At 41.5% G+C, this 12,234-nt stretch overlaps 1 protein-coding gene across 1 annotated transcript in view; it reads right to left on the bottom strand.

Annotated features, from left to right (window-relative positions):
- The window catches only part of whrnb (whirlin b), a 65,647-nt gene that overhangs the window by 27,440 nt on the left and 25,973 nt on the right, over positions 1 to 12,234 (bottom strand). Inside the window, exons 2-3 of the mRNA XM_071897158.2 lie at positions 9,255 to 9,431; positions 5,954 to 6,079 (exon numbers count right to left, since the gene is read on the bottom strand). Of these exons, the coding sequence (XP_071753259.1) occupies positions 5,954 to 6,079; positions 9,255 to 9,431 (303 nt within the window). The remainder of the gene's footprint in view (positions 1 to 5,953; positions 6,080 to 9,254; positions 9,432 to 12,234) is intronic.

Here is a 12,234-nt window from a genome sequence, read left to right as displayed (position 1 = left end):
TGTATGCCAGCTTTTCATATGACTGGCTGTTAATACAGTAAATGTCAAATACAATGAGCGTAGACTGGGGTCTGCTTAGAAAGAGCGAGTGAAATGGAGGGGGAGGCAGACGCAGTAAAATACAAGAGGCTGCTGAAGCGGCACAAAAACAGCTTCCACTGTATTACAGGAGGAGAGGTAAAGGGAGAAATTAGTTATTGACTTCTCCGCTCCTCTCCTCCGCGGGCCAACACGATTAGGTGCAGCAGAATCAGCCTGAGTGAAACGCCGTAACTCACTGAGCCGCAGGGTGGGGGAGCGCTTGATTTATGTGGCCCATGATTCCTCACCATGCCACCCCACCCATAACGTGTAGCGTCCATGTTCCCAGACAACCTCCCCACCCAGCCTGACACCTATCTGATGGCAGGGGTGACAATTCACTAAACCCTAAGCTATATGGCAAAATCCCTATTGTATTTGTATTTGTTTATGTGCAGGGTAAAGAAGAGAATGAATTTAAATTAATGTAATGTAATGTAAATTAAAAAATGTTTTTGATTTATTGTTTGTATTACACAATATCTGTTATATCTGTTATATACAAAATACCTGTTCTAACTTCTATCATATAAGAAAATTAGCCCTAAAATGCTCCAACTAAATAAAAACTAAACAAAAACAAAATGTTTGTTAACATTTTTTTAAGAAAAACAAAAACTAACACTATGCTTTGGCCAATATTGGATAATATCGAATATCGCGATATTTTCCGCAGTATGAAACCGGTGAACAGCAATAATATTGCATATTGTGATATTTTGACGGGAAATTTTGGATATCACCCAAGCCTAACTAACTCTACCAAACCCACACTGAAATTGAATTAAAAATAACTAAAAATACAAACAAAATTATAATAACCCTGCTTCCAAACATGTTTATAAAAATAGAATAAATTACTGTGGACAAAGTGGAGCAATGACTGACTGACAAGACATTATTATTTGGTCAGTGTAATAAATAATTAGACATAAGTCACCAAACTATCTTAGCGGGAACATTGGTCCTGAAATTGGTCCTCACCGGTGTTACTTTTTATTTAAACAGGACTTCCAATTAGATTTCTGGTGAGTTTTGCTTGATCTTTGTTCTCCGTTATAATGATACAATTCTGGACTCCCTTAGGCTAAGGCGAATGCCACACCTCGCCATACCCAATTGACACCCATGATTGGAACAATCTGGTGCCCCTTCCAACTGCAAGTCCCCCCTTCCGCACCCTCCCTCTGCCATAATGATTCGTGTTCCATTGATCATTCGTGATGAAGTGTGGAATAAACCCTCGGTGTGCGGGGCGCTGGTGGAGCAACGTGTTTGTCCTTTTCACGCAGAGAGGGCAAACTGCTATTTTCAGCAGCGGGCACAGTTGGCTGGCCTGCACTGGCCTCCAGGTGGTCATACAGGGAAGAGAGTGGCTGTTAAGGAGACAGGTAAAGACGAGGGGTCGTCCGACGGGAGTTTTTGAAGTCCAGCGCTGATACTGATATTGTTGTATTGAAACTCCCTGTAGACAGTACCGATATCTATAAATATGACCATATTCATGTTAAAAAGTTACAAGTATTCAGCGTCTCCCCACAGATTTCTATTCTTATCAGGGTGTAAAAGCCTCCGAAACAACATTTAGAGCATCATGGGACACTAAAACTCTCCACTTAAACCCAGGCTAATGAAATTCTTTTAGTGTTAGCAGCTCTTTAAGCCAGGGTGACCCACCACGATTATTCAATGGTAGGGGAAACTCTGGGATACATTACTACCTTTAAATGAAAAAATGATTTACAAAACAAACATTATTGAACAATTAAAGCTACACTAGGCAACTTCACACATTGCCGGCCCAATGTGGCAGCGAGATGTAATTGTTTTGCGAGGACTTCATTACCCAGAAATCCCGTATCAGTAAACATCAGTAAACTAAATGTCTTAGTGGTGAGGTGGAGGCTGTTTAGGAGACACTTTTGGATTTCACTCCAAGTTTCATCACTTCCAGTGTGGAGAAGGTTTCCTGCCAGCGACCCTAGGGACACCAGAACTGTGAACCTGTGGCGTCTCAATTAGGAACGATAGAATGCTCTTCTCTGTTGCAGCCCCACTTTGTGCATTTCATTGCAGGTTAGTGCTGAAACGATTAGTGGATTAATCAATTAGTCGATCGTCAGAAAATGTATAATCAATTAATCGTTAGTCATTTATCAAGTGAAAATACCAAACATTTGCTGGTTACAGCTTCACAAATGCTAGTCTAGTCAGACTAAGTAAGCAATTTTAAGAACTGGGCTAGGGTTATTTTTGACATTTTATAGACCAAATAATTAATCGATTAATTGGAAAAATAGTTGATAGACTAATCGATAATGAAAATAATCCTTAGTTGCAGCCCTATTGCAGGTTGCACAGACCATCCTCCATCTTATCAAAGGTAGATGCCACTAACTGGCCGATATCCAGTGCTTCAGAAATGGCCAATATCGGCCCCATATATCGGTGTAACCTTCATAAAGGCTATAAGGTGCAATCTCACACAGACAAGCAGCCACTAGCGCTCTCACCCCTCCCTATCCCGACGCTCCTTCCACTGAGAAAGACGCCTGTTCTGATCCGTTGCCCCGCCAAAGACACCGTCCCAGTGTCTCCTGCGGCTTGGACGTGACAAGCGAATCTACGGCCGGACCCCGACAAGAGGGAGGACTGACACTAATTAAAGATCAAGTCGCAGCCGGAGACACCGAGACGGAGTAGACGCACACACACACACACACACACACACACACACACACACACACCGAGACGGTTAGGTCATGAGTAAATGAGATCTGTCTCGAGAGGCAGAACTGTGACAATACTGAGATCTCATATTGCGGAATGAGATGTCACAAGGCGGCGTGTAACGGGGAATGACCGACGAACTGTCAGAGAAGAGAGGAGAGGATGTCGCGCCACTTCGTCTTCAACAATACTAGACTAGAATTCAGTTTGATCCGCTTTAAATCGTCTGCGTCCAATCCGGTGTCGAGGCCGTTCCCGCAAGGTCGCAAAACATTAACCTGACTCTAATTGAATGGATTTACAGCAGATTTATTTCACTTTCTAATGGATACGGCTGTGACTTTCGCCCCCTTAAAGTAATGAATGAGCAAAATGAACTGTCACCGTATTGCGCAAGTACAAAATGAGTAATATGATTTTCAGTCGGGTCTATTCATATAGTGCTGCGGTGATGGATCTACTCGCTTCCCAGCACTGCTGAGTTTAGGAATATTTCAGCATAACAATTTCGAAACGTTACAGAAGAGCTTCAGCTGCTTTTTTAATAGAGACGCGCTGCAAAAAAGATCCATCTTAACACGTCATTTCATCTAGTATTCGGTCCTAAAATGACCCAAGTGAAGAAACAGTTGTTGTTTCCAATGCAAATCAATTTGTTTCAAGAATCAAGTGTCATTTTCTTGATACTCCTTGTTTCAAGATATTGAAACTTTTTTTCCATAGAAAATTCCTGAAACAACTTCATATACTTTGGAAACAAGTGGAATAGTGTCACCACATTGGCAGAATGTTTCACTCAATGTTTCAACTTTTCAAGGAAACACATCCAAACATTAATTCTTTAAAAGCAAAACCAAGACATTTCTTTACTGAAGTCATTGAAAGTGAATCATATTTGGAGTGGCTGTGCGTGGCAAAACAGACCGAGAGTGCAATATAAGTGTACAGTCTATAGTATAAAAATGATAAAAAATTCAACTCGCATCACATGTTGAGTTGAATCCACCTTTTCAGGCTGGCATTAATGTTTAGGACATAAATTCATAGTATGCATCATAGTAAGTAGCATCAAACTGAGCTATGTAAATGAATGCTTTTCTGAAAATATAATGCTTTAATGTTTTTGTGCTGTTAAGTGCTTTGAGTTATTGAAAGAGCGCTATTTAAATAAAATGTATTATTATTATTATAATAATTGATGTTTCTTCATATGAATGGGTGTGTGATCACTGCCTGGAGGTCATATAGCTTCCCCCCTTTATTTACTGCTACATCATTGGTAGGGATGTAAACAGGGGCGGAGAGCTGGTTCTCCAGGGAATGAAAAACGGCCTCTCTCTCCGCCCGCCGCTCCTGGTCTAATGGCAGGATCACTCAATCCGCCTCATCCAGACCGACCGCACGCACGGTAAAGACGGACCGCCGGCTCTCACCTGCAAACAATGAACCGCTCAGACTGGGCGCTGAGCGGGGGCACATCTGTAAGACTTGGGAGAGGTGAAGGGAAAACGTCCACTATATCTCTTTTACGAGTCCCCGCTCTCTCTCTCTCTCTCTCTCTCCTTTCTCTTTTCCCCCATCTGCTTTCACATTTCCTTTCACCGCATGTCAAAAAGCGCCAGTGCTACAGCATGAGCCAATCCTTCATAGTAAAAAACAACAAAAAAAAGCCTCTCTTCATCTTTCCGTCAAATGTCAAGCGCCTGCCACATCTTTCAAGGGACAACATCTGCATTTAGAATGTCTTTCAGGCTTAGTTGTGTTTTTTCTATCTCGATTATGCAAAATGTAGGGCTATTTTTTTTCCAGGTGTCCCAATTAGTTTGCGCTAAGTGAGAGATGAAATCGGAAACTTGATGTTTTATTTTTATCCCCAAGTAGGACAGAGTGTGATGTTATCATGGAAGCCGGTTTCAGCCATATTGTTTACAGGTAGGATACTCTGGCTTCTGTTCTTCTCGCCTCAGGCACGTTGAAAAATAGCACAGAGTGAGAATGGCCTGCTTGTTGAGGCAGAAAGCTGACCTGAAAGCACATAGAGGAGATGTAGCATGGCTAACAACCCATTTTCGCAAAGCTCGTCGTGATCGTAAAGCCAGCTGCATGACCGGGACTGTAAGGGGCAGGCAGCAGATGTTCGTGCCGCTAACAGGTTTAGCGGCCTAATAGGTAGCAGGTGGCAGGAATGCTAACAGCTTCATCAGTATCAGGTAGCAGATGTTGGCGACCAAGGCGGGCACACTGCGGGAAGTCTTCATTTTAACAACTCGTTTAATCCAGGATTGAGTATTTACAGAAGGATTAGGGCCACATGTGAAAAATGTGTTTGATTTCTGAGTTTAAAGTAAGAATTCTGAGTTTAAAGTCAGAATTCTGAGATTAAAGGCAGAATTCTGAGAAAAACGTCAGAATTCTGAGTTTAAAGTCAGAATTCAGAAAAAAAAGTGTAAATTGAGTTTGAAGTCAGCATTCTGAGATTAAAGGCAGAATTCACTCGATTCTGACTTTAAACTCAGAACTCAAATAAATGTTTCACTAATCCTCTTCCATAAATCTTAAACTCGTTTTTCTTAAAAAAGTGGAAAAATCGATCAGCAGGGTGAGATAATTTTACGTGTTTACTTTAATTGAATGGTATAATCTTGACACTATAGGATCTGCCTTTTTGAAAGATTTTGTCAGTGAACCTGCATTGGGGACAACTGAAATGATCTTTCACCTGGCAGCTTTTTTTTTAAAGAAAAGTAAGATTTTATGACATTAAAACAGGGGTTCTCAAACATTTTCATGTCATGGTAGACACACATTAGGGGCATGAACCTCGATTTGGTCAGATTTAGTCCCAAGGAGCCATATGGGAAGATTTTTGTTGGTTTTAGATTTGAATTGTAGAACTGCCTACAGTGTATGTGAGGAGATAATAGTGGTGAGAGTCAAGTCTTTCTTATATATTCCTTGATTGGAATCATTTCTAGTCAATTAAATTATAGTGAAATTAAACTATTGTTCATGTTGCTGCGGGACCCCTGGAAACCCCCTTGAGGACTTCATTTTGAGAACCACTGCATTAAATTTGGATGTTGCTGGACATGCTTTACAGTGCAATATAGCAAAATGATCAAGGCATGTTAAGTTCGGGTACCTTTAGCGCACCGGCGTCTGCAGCTGAGCCAGGGTCCACTCCGGTGATGAAGATCCCCAGACCATACTCAGCACCGCCCCTGATCATCAGGCCCAGAGAACGACCATCATCCATATTCAGGTTCACCTGTATGGGCAACACACACAGATATGTGGATACAGATTGTACAGTATCTTTCTTGTATATATTGTACTGTGGCTACAGTGGTGACAGCAGTGACTTTTTTGCACATTTTCATATGCCACAAAATTAGTTTAACATACATTTAATTGGGATTTTTTGGTCCAAAATCATTGCACAGTACTCTGAAGGCAGATGCAATTGAGGCACATGATGGATTTCTCTAGTAACAACCACACAAGCAGCAAACATTTAGCTGGCATTACTGAATCAGCAGGAGTCATAGAAGCAAACATAATATATTCAGTAGTTCATAATTTGATTTCTGAGACTAAAGAAAGAATCTGAATAAGTGCAGATTCTGTACATTCCTATTGCGCATTTGTGGCAATGACGTTTAGTTGCAACAAAGGAACTCAGATAGTATGGATAATAGAACTTTTACTGCCTTTCATTAATTAGATTGCTGGACTGCTGAAGCCATTCAACAAAAGGGGAAGTTTGGAGCTAGGAAATTAACTTAAACTATGACAAAGTGCTACAGATAGGAAATGAAACCATTGTTCGATACTATAGAAATTCCCACCAAAAGCCTCCTTCCAAATGAAGGACTCAGAGGTTCAGGACTATAATTCTCACACAAGAGAATGGCTCCCATCGACAGGGTTCATAAAACAGAGAGCTGGCATATTGTAGATGAACTGGCATATATCTGGCACCTCCGGTGACAGAGATTCATGCCTTCTCCAAATCGGGAGCCAACAAATCATGACTCTCTGTATGGCGGGCCACACTGCCTGTGATAGTAACAGCATCTTTGGCCTCTGTCCAGAAACTCTACATCCCTTCTAACCTTTTAATTAGATCTGCTTCAGGCATCTAGCTCATCCAAATATAAGCAAATATAAGCAGTTTTCAGAAGAATTAATTTTACCCCCTCCGTTATACCAACATTTAATAGAGCGGGTGTAAATCTGCTCCCCGAGAACCTTTCGGACGAGTCACCCATCAACCGAGCCCCATTCAAATCTGCAGCGCTGTGCAAAGCTGCGTTCACAGGCACAAGCTGTGGCTGCGTGGACGTGCTTATGCAGCAGTTTCGGCCATGGAGATAGCCGCTGTAGGACGGGGACGTTTGGATACACCGAGGGACAAAAACATAGATTTTTCAGCCCCCCTTTTTCTATTGCCCTCCGGAAAGTTGTCAAGCAATGATGGCCATTTGACCCTTGTTTCAACCACTCAGAGTAACAATGGTTTCGCCTCAGCAGAGTATCGATTCCAGGCGGAGAGTAGACTCAGGGACATTGTCTAATTGTTGATGTAATTACCAGGAAAACCCAGGGTAAACATCAGATCAATCTCTGTTGGAGTGAGCAAGTTTGTAAGCAAGTCCATAGGCTGGGCAATATTGGACTGGAGTGTTGTTGGACCTTATTTAGGTCCCAAGATTAATTGCGGTAACTTTACAGCTTAATAACTCCAGCACAGGAGTTGTTAAACTTTTCCAACCCTGGACCTGAGTAAAATAAATTCACTACGGCCCTATAGGACCCAAGTTCATTAAAACACAGAAGTGTTCCTGCCACACGGAGACTCATCAGAAACAGGCTCATGGCTGATTTGGGTCCCCAATTATCGTTGAAGAAACATTCCTCTAAAAAGTTGCTAGTAATAGAATATATTGCACCAGGTGAAACTGGAAGTGAAGAGCTCATTTACAAAAATGCTATGTATCCATTTTAGAGTTCATCATTTCATATTGCTAAAATATAGAAGATCCACTCTGCAAAAGCACTATCATTTGTCAACGAAGTACTTTAATAACCTGCTGCCCTTTAAAAAGAACCACAATTTGTTTTATCAATCATTTTGTAAGATGTCACTTTTTTCAATTTCTGGATGTGTCATTTTGGAACGAAGCTCTTCAAGTGGTTGTCTTTCTGGACATTTATTATGAATGATGTTGAACAGAAAATGTCAAAAGTCAGAAGTGAGCCTGAAGTTGAGTCCCCCTTCCCTTCTGTTGTGTGTTTGTGATGACGTGTTAATTTAAAGGCTTCTCTAATTTACCATCGTTACGGTTCGTTAACCTGCAACTTATCACTAACTTCACATTAACAGTAACATGCAATAAATAAAGCAAAGGAAAGAGATATTATAGTAAATTACTTGATTGTTTACTAGTAATTACTGATTTTTTTCTTTAATATCTTAAAAGAGACAATAAGGAGTGGATACCTTGCATTAGACGGCAGTTGTCATTCTAAATGACTCTCACTCTGAAGAATCCATGATTTTATGACACTAAATAATCGATTTTTTATGTCTCCTTACAGTATGATTCCAGGATAATGAACCAGTAAAGAATAATTGAGTCATTTGGGTTTAGAACTGTTTTCTGATGCAAATTATCCACTCCTTAAGGTCTCATTTAAGTGTCTTTACAATTAAACAAATAAGCAATTGCTAGTAAACAATCAAGTAATTTACTGTATCATCTGTTTCCATAGCTTGGCTTCTTGCACATTACTGTGTCCTCAATGTGAGGTTAGTGATAAATTTCAGATTAAAGAGCCGTACCAATGGTAAATTAGCAGCCTGTAAATCTACATGTTATACATTTCGAGCTATATTCTAGTTCAGCAAATCTTAGTATCTTAGATTTTATTACACAGGTCACACACACACACACACACACACACACACACACACAGGTTTTTATCAGTGTTCATCAGTGTGCAATGTGTTTTAATTGTGCTGTGGAATTGTGTGGAATCAGAAATGTCTCATATATAAATAAATTCACACAACAAGATTTACAAATAGATATCGTGACTTGTAAATAAACTTGTAAATAAAGGGTGATTACAAATGTATTTTCCCATAATTATATAAATACATCATTCATTGAAACATATGTAGAATTGTTTCACATTTATGCAGTTGGCATTACACAAGTCAGGTGTTTTTTGTTTGTGTATAGGAAAATACATTTGTGATCATCCTTGTTTATCTACAAGTCACAATATATATTTGTAAATCTTGTTTTGTGCATTTATATATGAGGCATTCCTGATTCCATACATACCTTGCACACAATACACCATATTCCCACCCTCCCAGCCTCTCCTCCACAAAGACTTACTCACACACACACACACACACACATTACTCTTACTGTCCTCTCCTCCATGCCGTGCCCTCGCCTGTGGTTGGTCTCCGGGGTGTCGGAGGGGGGCGAGACGCTCCGGCCCTGCGGGTCCACCCAGCTGTAGACGTGGTTGGTGATGTAGCCTCCAGGGATGCGACCCACAGAGCACACCGACATGGCCAACGTCTTGCATCCCTTCAGCACCTATACCAGGACGGGTGGGGGGGAGGGGTGGGGGGGGGGTAGTGTGAGAGGGATGGTAGATGTGGCATGTTTAAGACTTTTAAGTTTTGGTCATTTTGGATACTCCCCTGCTATACAAGTATCATTCTCCTTGACCTTGTGGACCACATTTTGGAATCAATGATATGCAGACCAAATAAACCCAACATACCCAATAAATAGCCTTTTACGGTGCAGCGTTATGGCCTTGGATACAACGATCTGCAGGTTGGGTCCATGTATCACTATCAAAATTTTGTCTATGGAAAAAACATTGGTCCACAGGGTTGCGGAGAGCAGCTCTTGCACACTACTAAGTTGATTTTAACAACAAAAATCCAACTTTTGAGTGTCTATTTTCCACCAGGGTTGGGGCCAATTCATGAATTGAATTGAGAATGCATGGTAAATTTCAATTCAGTTCCTGGATTTGGAATTGGAATTGAATTAGAATGACAGGAAACAGAAATGTATTCCATTAAAGAGTAACTAAACCCCAAACCCCAATCTGTGGTGAACTGGCCATCTTCTATTGGCTGATCTTTGGTGCCAGGTGATGTCACCACCTGTTGTACTCTAGAAAAGGTGACATCACCTGGCACCAAAGATCAGCCAATAGCAGAAGGCCAGTTCAGTAGCCTAGTTTTCACCATTAGATGTCAGGCTTCACCACAGATTTGGGTTTGGGGTTCAGTTACTCTTTAAATTCCATGAAATTCCAAGAACAGAGAGGTTGTTTTGACTTGCTAAACATAAATCAAACTTTATGAATCAAATAAAAGACAGTTAAACAAATCAAATACATTCATGCGGGATCAATTCTCAACTCATTTTCATTTGTTGTTGTCGATATTCAGCATTGATAATATACAGTATAGCTCTGTGTGTAATCTTGGATATGTGGTAAGGAAAAGCAAAAAAAAAAAAAAGAATTCCACTGAATTAAATTCAACTTCCTGAAATGCCAATTCATTTCCAATTCTGTTTCCTGTAGGTTTTTCCAAATTCCAATTCCAATTCCTCAGTTGATGTGAATGGAAGAGTTCATTCATGAATTGACCCCAACCCTGTTTTCCACATCTATCTGTTTTGTACAAGCTCAAGGTGGAAGCCATCGCATCAGATCTCGTTTTCGCCCGGACGCTTCTTATCTACAATACCCACAATCCTCAGCCACCCAGCCGCTTCTTGTAAGTTTGAGTGATCACAGAGGTTGCAGGCGGAACAGAGACTCTTCCTGTTTGCTGGGCGCAGATACAATGCCTTCAACTCTCGTGAATCACTGCACTCTTTCATCATTTCTCCTTGAGCGAGTTCATACTCCCTTTGGCTCTGCTATTTAAACCAGTGAAAGCCCCCCTTGCCTTGTGCGTCTGCTGTCACATCATTTAGCCGTTTTATGAGAGAGAGACGGCATTAGCGGAGGCTTCGAGGCCACTCTGACTATCCCTGTGAGTCACGCAGCCACCGACGGAGACATGGCAAAGACACCAGGACATAGACAGACAGAGAGTGAGAACCCTTATTTGTCTAACCCAAGAGAGACAGAGAGAGAGAAAAGACACCTTTCATTCTCAGATCTTTTCATCCTCTCCCACATACAGTATTTTTGGAACAATGCGGTACACAAACAAAAGGGTCTGGACTCTGGAGGTTGTATTTTTGCACAATTCTGAATCGCTAGTGATCTTTATCTGGCAATGATTGCTGCAATTTCAGCCGATCTGCGTCAACGTGTATGAGTTTGGCATTTTTGAAGTGAAATCTGCTTCCGCCTCTCTCTCTTTCTCTGTGTCTTTGTTTCTGTTCATTTAGTTGAGGCTCTTGGCTGATGCTCTTACCAGTAAGTTACAATGAGCGGTCATGTCAGGGTACAGTTTCTTGCTGAAGGACACGATGGACGCTATTGGTCAGGCTGTTGTAGCAGGGGGTCAAACTTGTGATCTGTCTGGTGCAGGACGGTCTCTCTAGTCATTAGGCCAACCTGCCATCCTGTTTTTACTTTTTCTTTCTTTTTTTTCTGTCTCTGCCTTTGGGCTGTCATTGTCCCAGAAACCAAGAAAATAATATCACGCAATCCCATCATGATTTTAAAAAGTGCCTGCACTCTGCAGATGTCATCTGCTGTCTTATGTGACTTATGAAGTCTATCTAATCATGCCCTCTCTCTCTCTCTCTCTCTCTCTCTCTCTTTTTGTCCCTCTCCCAGCCATTAAAAGCATGTCAGGATGCCAGAGATGTGGCCTCTCCTTGCCCCTGATCATTGATCATTCATCCTGAAACCCTGGGCAAGTCTCCAGAACATGTGCGATCTCAACTTTGTCTAGCAAGTAAGAGGGGAGTGGTGCTTCCATTGTGACTTTCCAGCCGCTCTGCTGAATATATTTTGCCATCTCTCTCTTTCATTTTTCTCTGTTTTTTCCATCTCACTCCTTTTCTTCATCCTCTCCCTCTACATGGCAGCAGAGTAGTGAATAGGGAGATCGCCCTTCACCTGTTGTGTAGCTGACCCTGACCTCCGAGTTAACAGGAAAGACAATTTCCCTACAGGGATCACTACAGTATATTACATTATTAATACCTCTCCTCCCCTGCCCTTGTTTTCCTCCTCTCCCCCACAACTTCTTATTACTGAGGTGGTGCGTTTTATGTCTGAAAACCCTCCTCTCTGCTTTGCCCTCCTTCCACCCAACGATTTGGTGATGTGAAGTTTATGGATGGCTGTCCCTGCAGTGTTGATGGATGTTCAGCGTCTGCCTCAGCGCTGAGACTGGGATGTGTCATT

This window comes from Centroberyx gerrardi, chromosome 8, assembly GCF_048128805.1.
Source record: "Centroberyx gerrardi isolate f3 chromosome 8, fCenGer3.hap1.cur.20231027, whole genome shotgun sequence".
Classification (NCBI taxonomy): Eukaryota; Metazoa; Chordata; class Actinopteri; order Beryciformes; family Berycidae; genus Centroberyx; species Centroberyx gerrardi.
Note: the sequence above shows the minus strand (reverse complement) of the source record. Positions and strands in the feature narration are given on the sequence as shown.